Source organism: Zingiber officinale, chromosome 3B, assembly GCF_018446385.1.
Source record: "Zingiber officinale cultivar Zhangliang chromosome 3B, Zo_v1.1, whole genome shotgun sequence".
NCBI classification, from domain to species: Eukaryota; Viridiplantae; Streptophyta; class Magnoliopsida; order Zingiberales; family Zingiberaceae; genus Zingiber; species Zingiber officinale.
Window position 1 is genome coordinate 3,849,869 of NC_055991.1, and position 17,545 is coordinate 3,867,413.

The window sequence follows — 17,545 nt, forward strand, 5'->3', positions numbered from 1 at the left end:
GCTTTCCCGCATACTCGTCTGGGACGCTGGTTTAACGCGGCTAGGAGGAAAAAAGCGGATGCCGACTAGATCGGTTAGAGATCTGGATCAAGTTAGACGGTTTGCGACCTGACCAAACTAAACCTAGGCTCAGTTGCGCCCGACATGGCCTGATAGATTTAAATATTCCTCGGGTGGAGCCAGGTAGGGACAGCTCGACCCACAGGCTGAACCAGACACGGCCTGCTCCTGGGCCATGCCAAGCATGGCAAAAATCCTGTCTTTAGCATTTCTACAAACACACGGAGAGCATGTGAGCTTCATTTCAAAAGATACCTCTGGTACCTGTAATCGCACGAGCTCCTGTGTTTATTTTCGCTTACCTTGCAACCAGGGTCATATGCACAAGCTTATAGATAACAAATTATACAGGAACACACGAGATGAAGGTTTCAAAGCATACCGATGTATGAAATGCTTGCAAGCCGCTCTTATGCGTATCGTGTACAATGTATTTTGTAGCTATGAGTGAAATGGGCAATTGAAGTGTCAGCTATGAGTGAAATGGGCGATTGAAGTGTCGACCCTTTGAATTGGAAATAGAACTGCATGTACTCCGAGCACGATGAAAACAAGTGAGTGATAATATTCCTCACTTTACTGTGCAAATTTAGTTCTGGTCTTCTATCATGGTTGATTCGATTGCACCGACACTTGGCTTATATCCAGAATATGTTTGCAAACGATTCCAGCAGCTTGAATTTCTTGGCATGCTTCTCTGCTCATTCCAAGCCGCTTCTATGGGTCCTCTACATGAATCCTAGCAAGGACGGCTGAAATAACAAGCATCAAAATTTCGTGGAAGAGCACACGTATTATGCACTAAAAGTGTAGTTTATAGAGTGAGCAGCAATATGAACAAGCTGATAGAACCCACATTGATTGGTTGATTTGGATAGACTCTACCTGTTTAACAGGTGGGGTCCATCTAAATCAACCAATCACCATTTATGGTCCATCCTCTGGTCCGCAAGATCCCACCTGCACTTGTGGGAGCCATTAGTAATAAGTAGCCTCGGGAAAAAAATACTGGTTAGCACCATCAACTTGTTAAAATGTAATGATGCTTCAACTTGCTAAAGATCCATAATTTAGCCTTAACAGTCAAGAGTATAAATAAACAAGATCCATTAAGGAGAAATAATCACATAATAATTCTGTAAATAAATGTACAGTGCAGTAGTGTGAGAGCCAATCATTATTAAAAAAAAAATAGTCAAAGAATAGGAGTAAATGTAAGTACATAGTTTGATTGTTTTCAGCATAACATATGACATATTTATCAGAATTTCACTAAATTTCTGAAGAGTACACGACGTGTTCAATATAGCTTAGATAGTTGTTCAGTATTTGTGCATTTGCTAACCAAATTTCCACCATGACTTGAATCAACATAATTATAACAGAAGCATGGAGTAATTGTAATTGTTAATAAGAAATCAGTGCTATGGAAGTAGCATTACAAATTTAGAGGCTTAGAGTAAATAGATTATCGAGATTACCTCCTTGATTAACTGCAATCTGAGTGAGCACCAATGGGACCGATGGATAACACACTGTAACAGCATCTTGATTCAATTAATTGCATCAAAGAAGGTTTGCATTCCCAAAAATTTGCTTTCTGCAGTACTGATATTGCAGTGTTAGCATCTTGCAAGTTGATCTCTTGTTTTCTTTTTCTTGTGAATAGTCTATTGGTTATTATGTGAAGATGTCAACTTCACGATAGCAATTCCAATAGTGTATATATCAGTTCTTCGGAAGGTCAGAGCTTATGTTTTTACAAGTTTCATCTTGCCCCTTCTTCTTGATAGTTTCTTATCTCTAATCCCATCATAAAGAAGTTCATATGCATAATAAGTAATGTGACCCTTCTTCAGAAGTTCCTCCACCAGGATCTTTGGCGCTGCTATCTCCCTCTTATCAGTACTGAGTATGGTATGGACGACCTCTGGAACTACACCTTTGCTGACCATAGTGTGAATGAGACCAACAGCTTCATAAGCCCTGTGTTTTACAGAAAGGCAGTTTATGACCTGTCCAAATGTTGCCATTGTTGGAACAAATCCTTTATTAAGCATGTCAGTAAGATATTTGTAAGCAAAGTCAATATTTCCAGTCTTGCAAAATCCATTGACTAGAACACGATAAGTATATCCATTCGGCAGCAACCCTTTGCTTATCATCTCATTAAAAAATTTCACAGCCATATGAATATTCAGCTTCTCAGAAAATGCACCAATCATAATGTTATATGTATCAGTTGTTGGAAAGAACCGGTCCTCCAATTTTTTGAAGAGGTCATAGGCTCCATCAAGATCAGTGTTCCTGCAGAATCCATGAATCAATGTGCTAAAACTGATGGTGTCTGGAGTTAATCCTTCATTTACCATCTTCACAAGCAATTCAGATGCTTCTTGTATTTTATTGGCCTTGCAAAGGTTTTCTATGAGTATATTGTATGTGATTACATTTGGACGGCATCCTCTCTTTACCATCCCTGAGAAAGTTTCAATTACATCAGTGGTTTTCCCAGCTTTGCAAAGGCCATTCAGAACAGAATTATATGTGATAACATCTGGTACAAGACCATGGGTCCACATTCTGTCAACAATTTCCAAAGCTTGATCCAGCTTCAGTTGCTTGCAATAGCCATCAATTAATGTGTTGAAAGTAAAAACATCAGGAAGGTAGCGTTTTGCTATAGCATCATTGAGAACAATACAAGCATAAGAAACATTCCCCATCTTGCATAAGCCATTTATGATAATGTTATATGTACATATATCGGGATTGAAACCATTTTCTATCATCTCATCATTCATGACATCCAATGCTTGCAATATAAGGCCTTGTTGAGAAAGCCCTTTGATTAGTGAATTATATATCTCAGTATTAGGCTTCAACCCCTTTCTTTGAGACTCATCAAACAATTCAAATGCTCTGTCTGTCTCGCCTTCCTCACAGAGTCCATTAATCAAAGAGCAGTAAGTTACATGGTCAGGAACAAACCCCTTGAACTCTGCATCTTTAAGAAGATTGCACGCATCATGAACCTGACCTAATTTGCAGTATCCATTAATAATGGTATTATATGTAAAATCATTTGGAATGCAACCTTCATTTGTCATCTTATGAAGATAGTGCGCTGCTTCAACTAATTTAGAATGTTTGCATAAACCAGAGATAAGTGTATTATAGGAGACCACATCTGGAGCCAAATCATCACCAATATGATGGAACAAGGAAATAGCATCAGATACCTTGCTGTCTTTGCACAATCCTTGAATCAGTATATTGTATGTGAACAGGTTCAGAGATGTGCCCCTCTTCAAAATCTTGGCAACAAGCTTGTAGCTCTCCACAACTTCGCCTTTTTGACAAAGAACATTGATAAGCTTGTTAAATGTAAGTATATCAGGATATAGTTTTCTGCTGAGCATTTCATCAAACAGATTGCAGGCCTCACAGTGACAGTTCTCCTCGTAGAGACCAGAAACAACAGTGCAATATGCAACTGCATTGGCAGGGCATCCTCTATGTGACAGATTCCTCAAAAGCCTTAAAGCTACATGCGGTCTCTGCGTTCTACAAAATGACTTTATCCTAATTGTAAAAGTGTAGATGTCAGGAACAATTCCTTTATCAAGCATCCTTAGGTACACTTTATGTGCTTGATCATAGTGCATGAATTCGACCAAGATGTTCATAATAGTATTGTAGGATACAACAGTCAGCTCACAACCATAGAAATCCATCCTCTCAAATGTATTGACCGCATCCTGGACCATGCCTCTTTTACCATAGCTCTTCATGGAGCTAACATATACGCCTTCAAGCAATGAATTATCAAGGTTAATCCTCATTTCGGAGATAATATCCTCCATGGCCTTAAACTTGCCATGAGATCCAAGCTTGTCCACCATACACTTATAGGTGAAGAGATTATGCTTGAAGCCATCATCTCTTGCTGCAGAATTGAACATCTCAAGAGCGCGGAGTGGATCCTTTTGGTACTTGATTACAGCAACTACATGTTTTGGGAGCAAGGTGCGAAGGCTCATCAGAAACTACCGATATCAGTTGCTACCAGTTCCAGACACATATATGCTCATTCTTCAACTTAAATGGAAATCACAGAGATCTGAGTTGCATGGACAGCAAAGGTGAGTACTCAAATATCAGTACCTTGGAAGAATCTCGAAATTCCTATTCTAATTTGAGAATTGCAAAATCATAAAGGAAAAAATTTGTATTTCTCGATCAGGGGAAAAGTAGATACTAGAAATTACATTCATGGCATATTTGGTTCATCGACTAGAATTGAGGAGTAAATAATTCCTCTTATATTCGGTTTGCAGGACTAGGTATAGATCAGTAATAAGGAATAGCTCCAAAAGGCTAAAAAAAACCCTAAATTTATATCACACTGACACAAGTGTTGATCTAATTCATTGAGATCACATAGCACCGCGAGACATTGAAGGGTATACTAAAAAATCGCATAGTACCAAAAATTTGAAGTCTTTGTTCTCCTCAGATTTGATTTCATTTGATTTAGCAGCTAGGACAAAAGAAAATAAAAACGAAGCATCCAACTCAAAACGTCGATCAAACGAACTAAACAGTGTAGCACGAAACCATTTGCCCAGAAACTTACTTCTGAAATAGCAGGAAATCACCACACCAAAGTGCAACGAGAAGAAACGAATAAGAACAGAAATACGAGGTGAAGAAGTTTCCCCCGAGCGAGGCAAGTAATGAACACCAAGAGGCGGCGTGATCGAGGAAGAGAAGGAAACAGAAAGAGCTTAGGGATTGTTAGGATACGCGAAGAGGGTAGAAGGGAAACGTCCACATTGATTAGAGCTCCTCCACTCCTTCGTCACTCGAGCTTCACCGCCGTCTGTTTCGCCGCCTCCTCTTCGCTTGTGCTGATGCAACATGGCGAGCGAGGTGAGCCCGTCGGATTATTCATTATAGCAATGACAGAGCCCGTCCATTGTGACCAAGACAGATCCGGTCCGTTGGATGATCTCGATTTTGGGAGCATACCATCCGGCCCATTAGCACAAAATTATTGTTATTTATAGTGTAAAAATCAAAAGGCACCGTTTTATCTTTATTTTTATTAAAAAAATATGAAAATGATTGCTGGTGTTTTATCTTATTTTTTATTTAAAAAATATCCTACAACATGATTATAACTATTTTCATCAAAACTACTATATCATCCATTTTAATCAAAACTAATATAAACAATACGATTTTAAATTCTAAATCATAAACTTTAAAATTATTCTAATATCATTGATTAAAATTATTTTAATTTATTCAAAATTACTCCAATAATAATTTTGATAAAAAATATTATAATGTATCATAATTTTAAATAAAATTACTATATTATAGTATTGAAGTAATTTCAACCTTGTTAAATAATTTAAATCTAATATATTTTAACTAATATTAAAATAATTTTAGGATTTTAACTAAAATTACTACAATACTACTATATAATAGTTTAAATAACTTCTAGTAATTTATAGTTGATATTTTATATATGTTATTATTATAATAAGTTATAAAATTGATTTTCGGTATAAAATGTATTATCAGTTGATCCAGGCTTCTTTTAATAATAATTAAGAGAAATGGTTCTTTCTTAGATCTTTTCTCAGATATTCTGATGTGGACCATGTGCTGAGAGAAAGGCAGGAGTTCCCTCCCATCCTTTATTAAATATCAGAGTCTCAGGGAGCAATATCCTATAAAGGGATTTGATTCCTTTTTTTTTTTTTAAATTTAAATGTTTTCCAAAATTTTATTTTATTTTTTAAAAATAAAATATTTAAAATAATCAATAATAGTTTTTATTTAATTAATCAATAATTTTAAAATTAAAATAATTTATTAATTATGATATATTTAATTATTTTGTCAAAAGAGATAAAAGGACTCACTACTTTCTGAGAATATTTTATTTTTAACATTACTATAATAACTATGACAAACTAATAGATAGTTAATTAGTATGGGGCATAATTACTATTATCCTAAGGTTCGAATGTCAATAAAGTCAGAAAAAAAAAATCCTTCTCATATTCTTCCACCTTTTACTACCATACAATATAAAAAAATTAATTCTTTTAATAAAAATTATTATACATAAAATATTGTTATACCAAAATATTATTTAATAGTGGGTCAAAATCATTTTAAAATAGTTATAGAAACTACTATAGTCATAAAAGTTACTAAATAACCATTATACATTTATATTTATATTTATATTTATAGCTAAAGTTTAAATTTTAAATTCTAAATTTTAAAATCTTAATTCCGGAACATTATTATACAAAAATACTTTTGATAAATTTGATCACTAATTATTTAAACTTTATTAAAAATATTATAAATTTAGAGTATAATACGGAGAATATGAAGAGTGGTCATGAGGGCTACAAAAGTTAAATTGATAGATGAATTGTGATAAGGTCAAAGGAGGTCAATGATCATCTTTCCCGACTGACCGAACAAGTCGATCTGGCATCCTGACCGATCAATCCTTCTTCCTGACCGACCCTCCACTCTTTCTAGCTGATTTGCCACTCTAGCCGATGTGTCACTCAGGGCGATCCACCACTCTTCTTGGTTGATCTACCACTATGGCCAATCCACCACTCAATTTGCCCCGACCCCCCCACTCTTCTTGGTTGATTCGCTACTTTGGTCGATCCACCACTCTTGCTAGTCAATCGGTCAATCTTCTCGGTTGATCCGCCAATCATCCAGGCTGACCCACCACTCTGGTCGATCCACCACTCTTCATGGTCGATCCACCACTCATCTTGGCCGACACACCACTCTTCCTAGCAGATCCGTCACTCTTCTAGGCCGATTCGCCACTCTTCTTGGTTGATTCGCCACTCTGGCAGATCCACCACTCTTGCTAGCCGATTCCTCACTTTTTTTGGTTGATCCGCCATTCATCCCGGTCAACCCACCACTCTAGCGGATCCATCACTCTTCTTGATCATCCGCCACTTATCCTAGCCGACCGATCACTCTTCCTAATAGATTTGTCACTATTCTAAGCCGATCCGCCACTTTTCCTGGTCGATATGCTACTCTAGCCGATCCACCGCTCTTCTTGGTCGATTCGTCACTCTGACCAATCCGCCACTCTTCTTGGCAGCCCCACCACGTATTGTGGCCGATCCGAGTCCTTATAGAGGGCGAGTCCTTAGGATGGTCAATATTCTTTAACCGAGTTGACCCCATCCAAGAACGAGGTCAGACTGTATGCTAGAGGGGACTCAACCGACTCATTCTCATAGCGTATTAATGATCCATCAGCTCAACATTCCTCGTTTGACATTTTGTGTCACGAAAGACAGAGAATATTCTGCATGCAACCTATATATTAAAATCTCCCTATCTGCCAAATGCAGAGATTGCATGTCCATTTTAAGAAAGGTATTAGAGTATCTTTATGGTCTATCATTTTCTGAAGGTACTTTGAGATTCGTGCACATATAAATAATGATGCTATAAAATAGATCTCACGTAGATATGCAATGCTACATAATTTTACACATTCCTAGCTACTATTCATTTACTTGACTTGATCACTGACTTGAGCATTAGAAGACGTACGTCAGGGATCTTTTCCCTATCACGGTTGCTAACACTTCTTGTGACATGAAGGATAATGAAGAGTCTTCATTTGGTCAATATCAGTCATCTTTTCAACTTTTAGACAAGATCAACATAGATACTATTAAGTAGTTGTTATGCAGTTGTAGAAATGATTAAGCAGTTGCTACATAATTATAAGTAAATCTTAAATCCTAAAATTTTAAAATTTAAATCCTCAATACTATTATCTTAAAATATTATTTATCAAAATTATTTAAATTTCATAAAATTAATTTTAAAATAGTTATAAAAATGATTAAGTATTTATTTATAATTGAAAAAACTACTAAATAGTCGCTATAATTTTGTTTTGGCCCAAAAAGTTTTTCTTAAAAATTTGAGGAGCTAGGAAGAACTGGACTCTCCATGTCGAAGATGCAATGATTGCAGCTCCTATGGCTGCCACCATCTATATGGTTGTCTGTTGGCTGGCGCCACCTGCCCTGCACAGTGGGGGCACCAAACAGCCGCATGCAGCATCGGAAGCGCCCTTGATGACTTGGAATTTGGACGTTCCAGCTTCCTCCTCCTCCTCCTCCTCCCCTACAAACGAAACGTGCCTCATGTGTCAGTCCGCACCGTCCACATGCTTTTCACCTCTCAACGTGGTCCATCACCATCCTCATTCCCCTTCTCATTCCCTCACCTAACTCAACACTTTCATCCTCCCTTTACTCACAAAATATCCATCCCTGATTCCCTTCTCTTCCCTTCCCTTCTATAACGCATGCATTGCTCGATGCAAAAAGCGTGGCATTGTCGTTCCGGTAAAAACTGATGGGCGGGGCCTGATTTGGTACGAGCAGTGCCAGTCGGTTCGCTCAACAAGAATGAAACGGCAGCAACTGAAGCGGGCCCAACCAACCATGCGCAGTTGGTGTGCCAATGATGAGGCTTAGCGAAGCTCTTCCTGCAGCCCACTGCCAGTTTATTGATTTTTTTTTTTCTTAAGATTTGTCTAAAGCGCAGTTACTGCTTGAGTGTTAATTTCTATCTTCGTCCACGGTGGGTAAGTCATCCGATCTCACACAAATTTATCATTAACCATTGGATAAATTTGAAAAGTGAATATGAATCACAAAAGATGATCCAACATCACAAGTGATTCAAACACTAAGCAATATAATCATCGTTGTTTGGAAAACTTGTTCGCCTGTTTACCATCGCATCAAGTCTTAGGGCTTATTTTTAGATTTGTTCTATGATCCTGTTCGAAAAACAGTGAGAATAGTTGGTTGGGAACATGACTCTAGCGTTGATTGGATAGAGATTCCTCGCTATCTTGTGTAACATAGAGAATGTTAATGACTGGTGGACTAGGAAAGAGGTCCCCGGTCTTACATTCCGACATTCAAATCAGTGATTGATTTTTGGAGAAGAATCGTGAAAGAAACGGTAACAATGAGTGTGTAAAACTATGTAAGGTCATGTATCTGTGCTTGTGGATGAAGATCTCTTTTTATAATGTCACTGTTGTGCTTATGTACAAATCTTGAAGCGCTTTCAAAAAAAAGCAAATCATATAATGACTCTGACACATTTTTTTAAAATAAACTTCTAAATCTTTACAATTTGACAGACTGAAAGTTTCAAAAGTACGATTTACTTCAGAATATTCTCTGTATTAATCGGTTGGATTGCAAGGTCTGCACTAGATTATGTTGACCAACTAATCAAATTACTGATATAATCTGACTGATCCTTACTCCCGAGAGGTACTTGGTTGGCGTTTATGAATGCAGTCGACGACCTGACCTTCATTCAACCTCTTCACTAGAACACAAAATGATCCCATTAAACCATCCACTGTATCCGATCGGAACATATATCCGATAGACTAGAGCACTTGGTTGGGCTAATTGGCATTTGGCTCAAAAGGAAGGTCTATTTTAACCACCGTAGCTTTCTACTTCTACAAAAAGTCATAAACTAACCCCTAGATATCCCACACGGTCAACCCACGATCATTTATAAAGAGATAAATTAAAAAATCAAATAGGCAATCACATTAGAAGATATTTATCTCGGCTTCATAAAAATTGATCCTTACTTTATTCTATGACTCTATCCTAGGGCATTGTTTTTAGATTTGTGAAGGAACGTGAGATGAGCTCATGACTCATGCGCCGCTCCTTTCCATGTTAAATTAGTCGCTCAGCCGCCGATGGCCCCGGTATGGCAGTAACTTATTCGGCTTTCCAGTTTTATATATAAATCTATCTCCACTTCGGACTTCGTCTTCGCCCTCGCCCTTGGCGTTGCTCTCCTTAACGACCCAAACCGTCAGTTCTTTCCCACTCCGTTGATTTCCCCTACCTCGGATTCCTCTCTGTTCCTTGAATTGCGGGATGAGGATTGGCAGGTGGAGCCGAGGTCCGGTCATCGGCCGCGGCTCCTCCGCCGCTGTCTCTATAGCCACCGACATTGCGTCCGGCGACGTCTTCGCCGTCAAGTCCGCTGAGCTCTCGCGCTCCGCCTCCCTGCAGCGGGAGCAGAGGATCCTGTCTTCGCTCGATTCGCCTTACGTCGTCTCTTGCTTTGGCTCCGAAGTGATCTCGGATTCGCCGTCGGGAGGTTGCAGCTACAACCTTTTCTTGGAGTACGCCGTGAGGGGGTCGCTGGCGGACGACGTGGCGAAGCACGGCGGGCGGCTGGATGAGGCGGCGATTCGGTCCGAGACCGGCGACATCCTCCGGGGCTTGGCTTACCTCCACTCCAGCGGCGTCGTCCACTGCGACGTCAAGGGCCGCAATGTCCTCGTTGGCTCCGATGGCACCGCCAAGCTCGCCGACCTGGGCTGTGCCCGCCGGATTGGCGAAGAACGCTGTGAAACAAGGGGCACGCCCATGTTCATGGCTCCGGAAGTGGCCCGCGGGGAAGAGCAGGGGCCGCCGGCCGACATGTGGGCCCTCGGCTGCACCGTGATCGAGATGGCCACCGGCCGGGGGCCATGGCCGGACGTCTCCGACCTCGCCGCGGCGCTTCACCGGATCGCCTTCTCGCCGGAAGTGCCGGAGCCGCCCAGCTGGCTCTCCCGCGAGGGGAAAGACTTCTTGAGCAAGTGCTTGGTGAGGGATCCCAGAAAGCGGTGGACTGCGGAGCAGCTCCTGGAGCACGAGTTCGTGAGCTCCTCGCCGAAATCCAGCGCCGAGCAGCGGTGGGAGTCCCCAAAGAGCGTTCTCGACCAGACACTCTGGGAATCGCTGCTGGAAACCGACGAATGTCAGTCGCCCGATGATCCATCGATGAGAATGGAGCAGTTAATCGGCGTCGGCATTCCCCGCTGGAGATGGGACGACGACTGGGTGACAATCAGAAGCAACAACGGCGCCGTCGCCGCCCAATCCAATTCTCTGAAGAATTCACATTAGCGACCGACATCGATGATGCAAATACTGTTTTTGTGATAATATATTTAATTGTTCCAGTTCCAAGGAAACAACACGAAGAAAAATCCAAATTGAGATTTTATCAATTTGGGGAAAGGTAAAGGCGGGCAGTGGCTGGATGGTTAGGCATAAAGCGAGGAGGAGGAGTCAGATGTTGGCAATGGTTGCTTCGTCGTTTTGAGTCTGAGCTGGGACGGTGGCCACTTTCTTGGCAGTGGAGATTGGTAAAGAATCTGAATCGGAGGTGAGGTGGGGGATCTGATCACAGGACAAAAATCTGTCTGGCTGGAATAAATGTGGAGGCGTTGAAGATCTTCTGAATCCAAAAATGTGGCTGCAGGAACATATTTTCAATGCGTCAATCCATGTAGATATGCAGTCTGGCCAGCAAGGGTTCCATCATGGAAGGGCTTTACAACCAGCGGTCCAAACTGCTTGCTTGGGACTAGAGGCTAGAGCTATTGTTAAAGCTAGAACCAGTACAGTGGTCGAATATTTTTATACGTGGTCTCTTTCTCAACAGCTGGTCATTTTACAAGGACACCTTGTGAACCAGTTGGATAGTGAATAAATATTCTGATTAGTCTTTCAATACAACATGTCTAATTCTAAAGTCAAACAACGTATATAATTTGAGATCAACAACAAATCAACTATACAAAAATAACTTGGAATTCTATTAGTGTTTTGCAACTTCTCTCTTAATTATTCTTTTTCCATTTTACAGGAACTTTTTCAAACGTCCACCGACTTCTTTCATTCACATAAAAAAAAGTATATTGGGACGCATATAAAAAATATAAATATCTAGTTGGCATTTAAGCATCATCAAATCCAATGTCAAAAATCAACAACTTGCAAGACTACAAATCATAACAATTTCTATTTATCAAATTAAACAGATTCATCACTTGCATCAAAACAAGCAACACACAAATATAGTCGAGTATTTACTTCATTGAAGCAGTCACTCATTTAATTCATGATCTAATCAACAACTGCATTGCACAAATTAATTTTATAATGACTTAAAATTGTGATCCCTTCTTACTTATGTCTTACACTTCAATTCTATCTAAACTTATCATCCACAATTGACACATCAGTTATGTTAGGCCAACCTAACTTTCAAACAAATTGTTCAGGTCACTAAAGGCCATTTTGGGCCTACCAAAAGGCTTTCCTAGGTTGACACATCCTGGGCTCAACCTACCAAAACACTTTGGTGATCTAACCCTTCATCATCTCAAAGGTTAGGGCTTCCAATCGAGGGTATCCAAGTCCTAGGTCACCTTAGTACTAGGATGAAGAACCCTAGATAACAATGCCTACCTAGAAGCCAAATCTCTAAGATTATAATATTCAACATATAATCTTTGGGTTCTCCAAGTTTGATGGTTATCCACAAGTTCAAAGCTACTCGTGGCTCCATTAAGTCTATCATCTAAGATAGACCGCTTCAATCTTTAAAACATATCTTGCACTCTTGATGCACATGATCAAACATGGGTTAGGAACATAGAGATTTTGTGGCCCCCAAAAAACCTTGAAGATCCAACTCCAGAAAACCCAACATGTTTCTTTGGGCATCTAGATCTAAAAATGCATAATGTAAATAGCTTTAATGCACAGCAATTAGATAAATGCATTCAAAATGAATGAGAATGAACGTATCATGGCATCAAGAGAATTAACAAAATGGCAGTAGATCTAGGAATAATTGAAAAAGAAGATTTTAGTGATAGAAACTGTTACACAGCCTCCATGATATTCAAAAATCACCTAGGCAGTTGCTGGAAATCAACAATGAAGAGGTGACCAAAAAAAAAAGAGGAGAAAATCACAAACTGGGTCGGTTGAAACCTAAGGTTTCTTATATAATCTCTTCACCTCCAATCATAAATGATTCCAATTGACTGGGCAGAAATCGAATCAACTTTTAGTCGACTAGATAGTATCAAGTTGACTGCTAATTCAACTGTTCATGGCTAATGTAGTGTTTGGATGAAGACCAAGAAGTAATTGAAATATCCTGTATAAAGTCATCTAACATTCAGTTTATTCGACATTTCATTGCATCAATTTAATGAGTTACAAGAATGCAATTGGAATGATGATAACAATAAATAGGACTCTCCTTAAGATATTGTAAATAGAGAAATTTTTTAATACAAAAATGTTCCCTTCTTGATCTTCACACATGCAAAAGAGTAATTTGAGCAAGGCATGATTAAAACACAGAAAAAGAGAGAGTATAACAAGAACAACCGACCTAGGTGTGTACCATATTTGTTGATCGCATTCCGAGCTCACTGACATTTAAAACTTGTAGCACTTGATAATATAGTAAGCAATCAATTAATCCAAGGAAATTTTCCTTCTCTTAATTTCTTTTGCATCAGTATTCTCTGTGTGCTCCAAAATATTTTCGTGCTTACCTCTAAGGTAATTTATCAACTTCTTGAATTTGTCCTGTGCATCCACATCACTTTCAGACTCTACCTCATCAGCAATTTCAACCATTTCCTCGACTTGTGATTGAGCTTCGCTGCCTTGTTTTTTTTCTTCAACATTGCTCGACCTTGAGGAACTCTCAATTTTGGCACAAGTCTCCATTGAATCATAGAGTGGCAATGCTAACGAATTGGTTGCCTTGAGATGAAGAGACCTCACATTCTTCCACTTCTTTGGCACATTCAGAACGACTCCCTCGATGGCAGCCATCACATTGTCGATCAGCTCATCCCTTCCCTGGGAAACCCGCCCCACCTTGATCTCGCTACTTGTGTTCGGGCCAAGATGGAACTTGGTCGAACCGCATGCCCGCCGGAGATCCTCCGGCCACGAAGGGATGGAAAGATCGAGCGGCACGGGAGTTCTGTGGTTCCCCTTCTTCTTCTTACTGAAGAAAGGATCGCCGAGGAGGGAAGGTAGGAGGGGAATGAGGTGGCGGTCGGCCAGGAAAAGGTCGTGGGAGGCGGCGAGGGAGCGGCGAGCCTCGGGGGTGCGACAGCGAGAGCGGATCTCAGAGAGGGTAAGGACGTCGGACAAGGGGAGGGCGAGGTGACGGACCGCGTCGCGGGCGGCGGATGGAGCGAGGGAGGACCTGGGGCGGTCGTCGACGAAGAGGCAGCAGGAGGAGTAAAGGCGATGGGGGAGGGGTACACGGAAGTTGTTGGGGCGGACGCCGCGAGGGACCTTCTTGGTGGTGAGGACCAGGTGGAGGAAGTCATCGCCGGGATGGCGCCGGAGCCACTTGAGGAGAGCGTCCACCGATCGGGCGACGACGTCCCGCTTCGCCCTGGAGGTCGATAAGGACGGCAGCAGCATTTTCTCGTAATCGCTAAAACCCTAACAACTGCGGGTTCATTGATATAATAAGTAAACTTAATCAAGGGCAATTTGCAAAAGGATGCTTTATTTTATTTTATTTTATTGGACAATAATTACATAGAAAGCAAATAATAAAATATTTTTGCAACAATAAACAATCTACTAAAAGTAAGGATGATAATTTTACCTGAATTTGATGGAGGAGATATCCGATCCGAATGAAGAAAGGTATAGAGGGATTATGAATACCTGAGATATTAATACCTGATTAAATAATATATATACATATATTAAAGAATATTTTTTTTTAAAATCGTTATTTCTGTTGATATTAGGAGGAGACTATATAGATGTTTAATATATTTTTTAATTATATATATTTTTTAATAGGATGTTAATTTTAATATATTTTTATTGAATAATAATAATTGGATAGAAAGAAGAAAAAATTAAAACTATAGAAGATATCCGATCCTTTAATGGATATGGGTGTACCCATCGGAGATCCTATACCTAATGGGCATGGAGACGAAGAATATAAAATCCGACTTGAATCCGATCCATTATCACCCCTAACTAAAAGTCTTATCAGAAATAAGCTTAGTTAAAAAAAAATAAGTTTAAAAGCACTCTATCAGACATTTTATTTCAAAAATATACTTGTTTCAATATAAAAAAAAAAAAAAACTACTCTGTAACTAGGGGAGAAACTACTGTATAACTACTCTAACACGTTTAAGATTTAATTCGATTAAAATGAAAATTTTATTTTTATATTATAACAGCCCTCGACCAATTACAACATAATTGTAGCTAAACAAAATTTAAATTTTAAACATTATCATATCAAAATTCTCTTCCTCATTAAAATTATTTTAAAATTTATTAAAAATCATTTTAAATTAATGAAAATTACTTTAAAATAATTATATAAACTATTAAATAATTATTACAATCCTACAACGATATTATATTAAATGACACATGATAAGAAATGTTATGAGCAGACCAGAGATGACGTGCTACTCAAAGACAAGAATAGATGATAGTCAAAGTCAAAAGGATGTGGTAGTCAGTATATTACTCTCCATAGGATTTCACTATTCACCCAGTACTAAGTACTAAGACCTTCAATATGAGGACGACCAGCCTAAGGGTCGGGTGGACTCGAGGGACTTAGTGATTCACTCCACCTTGTATGTATGCGGTTAGCTGAAAATTCGATTGGGTTTAAGAGATGGCCGGTCTGCCACAAAGACGGTCGGTCATGTATTTGGCCGGAGTTAGGGCCCCAACTTTCCATTCTCAGAGTACAGCTCTCAGCATATGGACGTTCGACCAAATGATTGGTTAGACCATCGAGGTTAGTACCAATCGAGCACAATGCTGGTTGAGTTTACAAGGATCAGCGTCTCCGCTTCCTACGCAAGGTCGATATGTAAGGCAACTCAGTATGGGCCCAGTCGAACTTCCAGATCCCATATTACATAGGGGCAAACCTCCTAACATAAGAACAATCATTTTAAAGTACCAATCGGATCTCTCGAGACTCAGTTTCTTATCCTTCAAAGACAAATATCTCAGTATATGACTGGTCAGTCATAGAACCGATTGAGCCTATGAGACTTGGCTCCTTGTTGCTTCAATATCAGATCTTCGGTATCACAATATACAACCTAGCGACATAGGGACTAGCCGTCCTTATGGGACTCGACACCCTGCTTACATATTGATCTACCAGTATAATAAACAGTTGGTCGACTAAATATCCATCCGAGATATATTCAAGGGGCAACATTGTCAAAGAATCACAATAACTTATCAAAGAGTAACAATCATTTATCATATATATTCTTTTATTACAAACATATGCATTCAAAGGAACCTTCTTCGAAGGTACTATACACCTTCCGTTAACATATTCCCTTAACCACCTCATTAATGGTGCAAGTTATAAAAGCGGTGCCCATGCGGGTAACGGAAGATTCCTTAGACAGTGACTGTGCATCTCCTAGGCTACACATCTTCCTGTACTTAACAACTTCTGACACTTGACATTCTAGCCATCTCATGATTGTGGAGGTTATGAGAGGTGATATATAAAGGGGGTCTTCTTCGTTGACTAGGGGTGCTCATACGACGCTTATGCAAAAACACATAGTAACTACTCATCTTCTCCATTTTTTCACTCAGTCACCTTACTAACTTGAGCATCGAAGAACCTACGTCAGGGATTTCTTCCCTGATTCTTGCTCTAACGTTTTGTTGACTTTCTTCTTTGGTGTGCATAGAGAGGAAGGGAGCATTCAGAGCCCCTTTTTTTGCTCCAACTCATCAATTTTTTCTCTAATTCGAGGTCTTTTCCCCGTCAATCGTAGAGTCACTTACCCAACACATTATCTCCGCAGCTTTTAGACATAATCATCACACATTATAACAGTTACGTATTATAACAACTAATCACAACTACTACAATAACACCAAAAATAAAGAATAACATTGTAGCAACTATTCAATAACTTCTATTTGATAACTTATATATATATAACAACTACTCATAGCTACTATAATAACATTGAGCCCTCGGGGCTATGGTATAGTGACAGGGAAAAAATATATAATAACATTGAAACAGGGCAAGGTTGAGTTGGCTAGTGTGAATAGAGTTGCTACAATAGGGCAAGGGTTCGAATCTCGACAAAGTCGAGGAAAAAGTCCTCCCTTGCACTAGTCACCTATAGCTTCCTAATTTACCTCCTCATAGATGGTTGTAGAACCGACCGTATGGGGCCACTGGGGTGGCGGATTCCACCTTTTTGCTACAATATAATAACATTGAAATGTCCCCTAAGGGCAGTACAGTGGTTAAGATATTGAGTGTTATCAAATTGGGTTAAAACTCTGGGCATACCTTCCACATGCCTTAGACCGTGTACTAATTAATGGCTAATAATCATCCATAATTTATCTCATTAGTATTAACCTAGGGATGAATTGATAGAAGTGCTAGGATGAGCGAATCGTCTTTTGCCACATAATAACATTGAAATACCATAGTGCATTTGTAGAAATTTTTTCTCCAA

General features: G+C 39.4%; 3 protein-coding genes across 5 annotated transcripts; 1 reads left to right on the forward strand and 2 right to left on the reverse strand.

Moving 5' to 3' along the window:
* Positions 1-423: 423 nt before the first annotated feature.
* On the reverse strand, positions 424-4,973 carry LOC122055544 (putative pentatricopeptide repeat-containing protein At1g74580). 3 transcript variants are annotated; one of them, XR_006132896.1, is made up of 3 exons: positions 4,700-4,973; positions 1,542-4,183; positions 424-812 (listed from the first exon to the last, which is right to left on the reverse strand). XR_006132896.1 is itself a non-coding variant. In XM_042617022.1 (2 exons), exon 2 carries the CDS (start codon positions 4,101-4,103, stop codon positions 1,812-1,814), a length of 2,292 nt encoding a protein of 763 aa, XP_042472956.1. In that variant the 5' UTR covers positions 4,104-4,253; positions 4,870-4,973; the 3' UTR covers positions 424-1,811. The 3 variants fall into 3 exon arrangements, 1 of the variants encoding a protein (XP_042472956.1); XR_006132897.1 differs by having other exon boundaries at positions 424-1,020; XM_042617022.1 differs by having other exon boundaries at positions 424-4,253; positions 4,870-4,973.
* A 5,115-nt stretch (positions 4,974-10,088) lies between these two features.
* LOC121967965 (mitogen-activated protein kinase kinase kinase 17-like) lies at positions 10,089-11,578 on the forward strand. Its single transcript, XM_042518496.1, has one exon. It carries the CDS (start codon positions 10,089-10,091, stop codon positions 11,109-11,111), a length of 1,023 nt encoding a protein of 340 aa, XP_042374430.1. The 3' UTR covers positions 11,112-11,578.
* A 1,590-nt stretch (positions 11,579-13,168) lies between these two features.
* Positions 13,169-14,485, reverse strand: LOC122055546 (ribosomal L1 domain-containing protein 1-like). The gene has a single exon (XM_042617024.1). The coding sequence runs from the start codon at positions 14,457-14,459 to the stop codon at positions 13,488-13,490; it is 972 nt and encodes a 323-aa protein (XP_042472958.1). The 5' UTR covers positions 14,460-14,485; the 3' UTR covers positions 13,169-13,487.
* Positions 14,486-17,545: the final 3,060 nt, after the last annotated feature.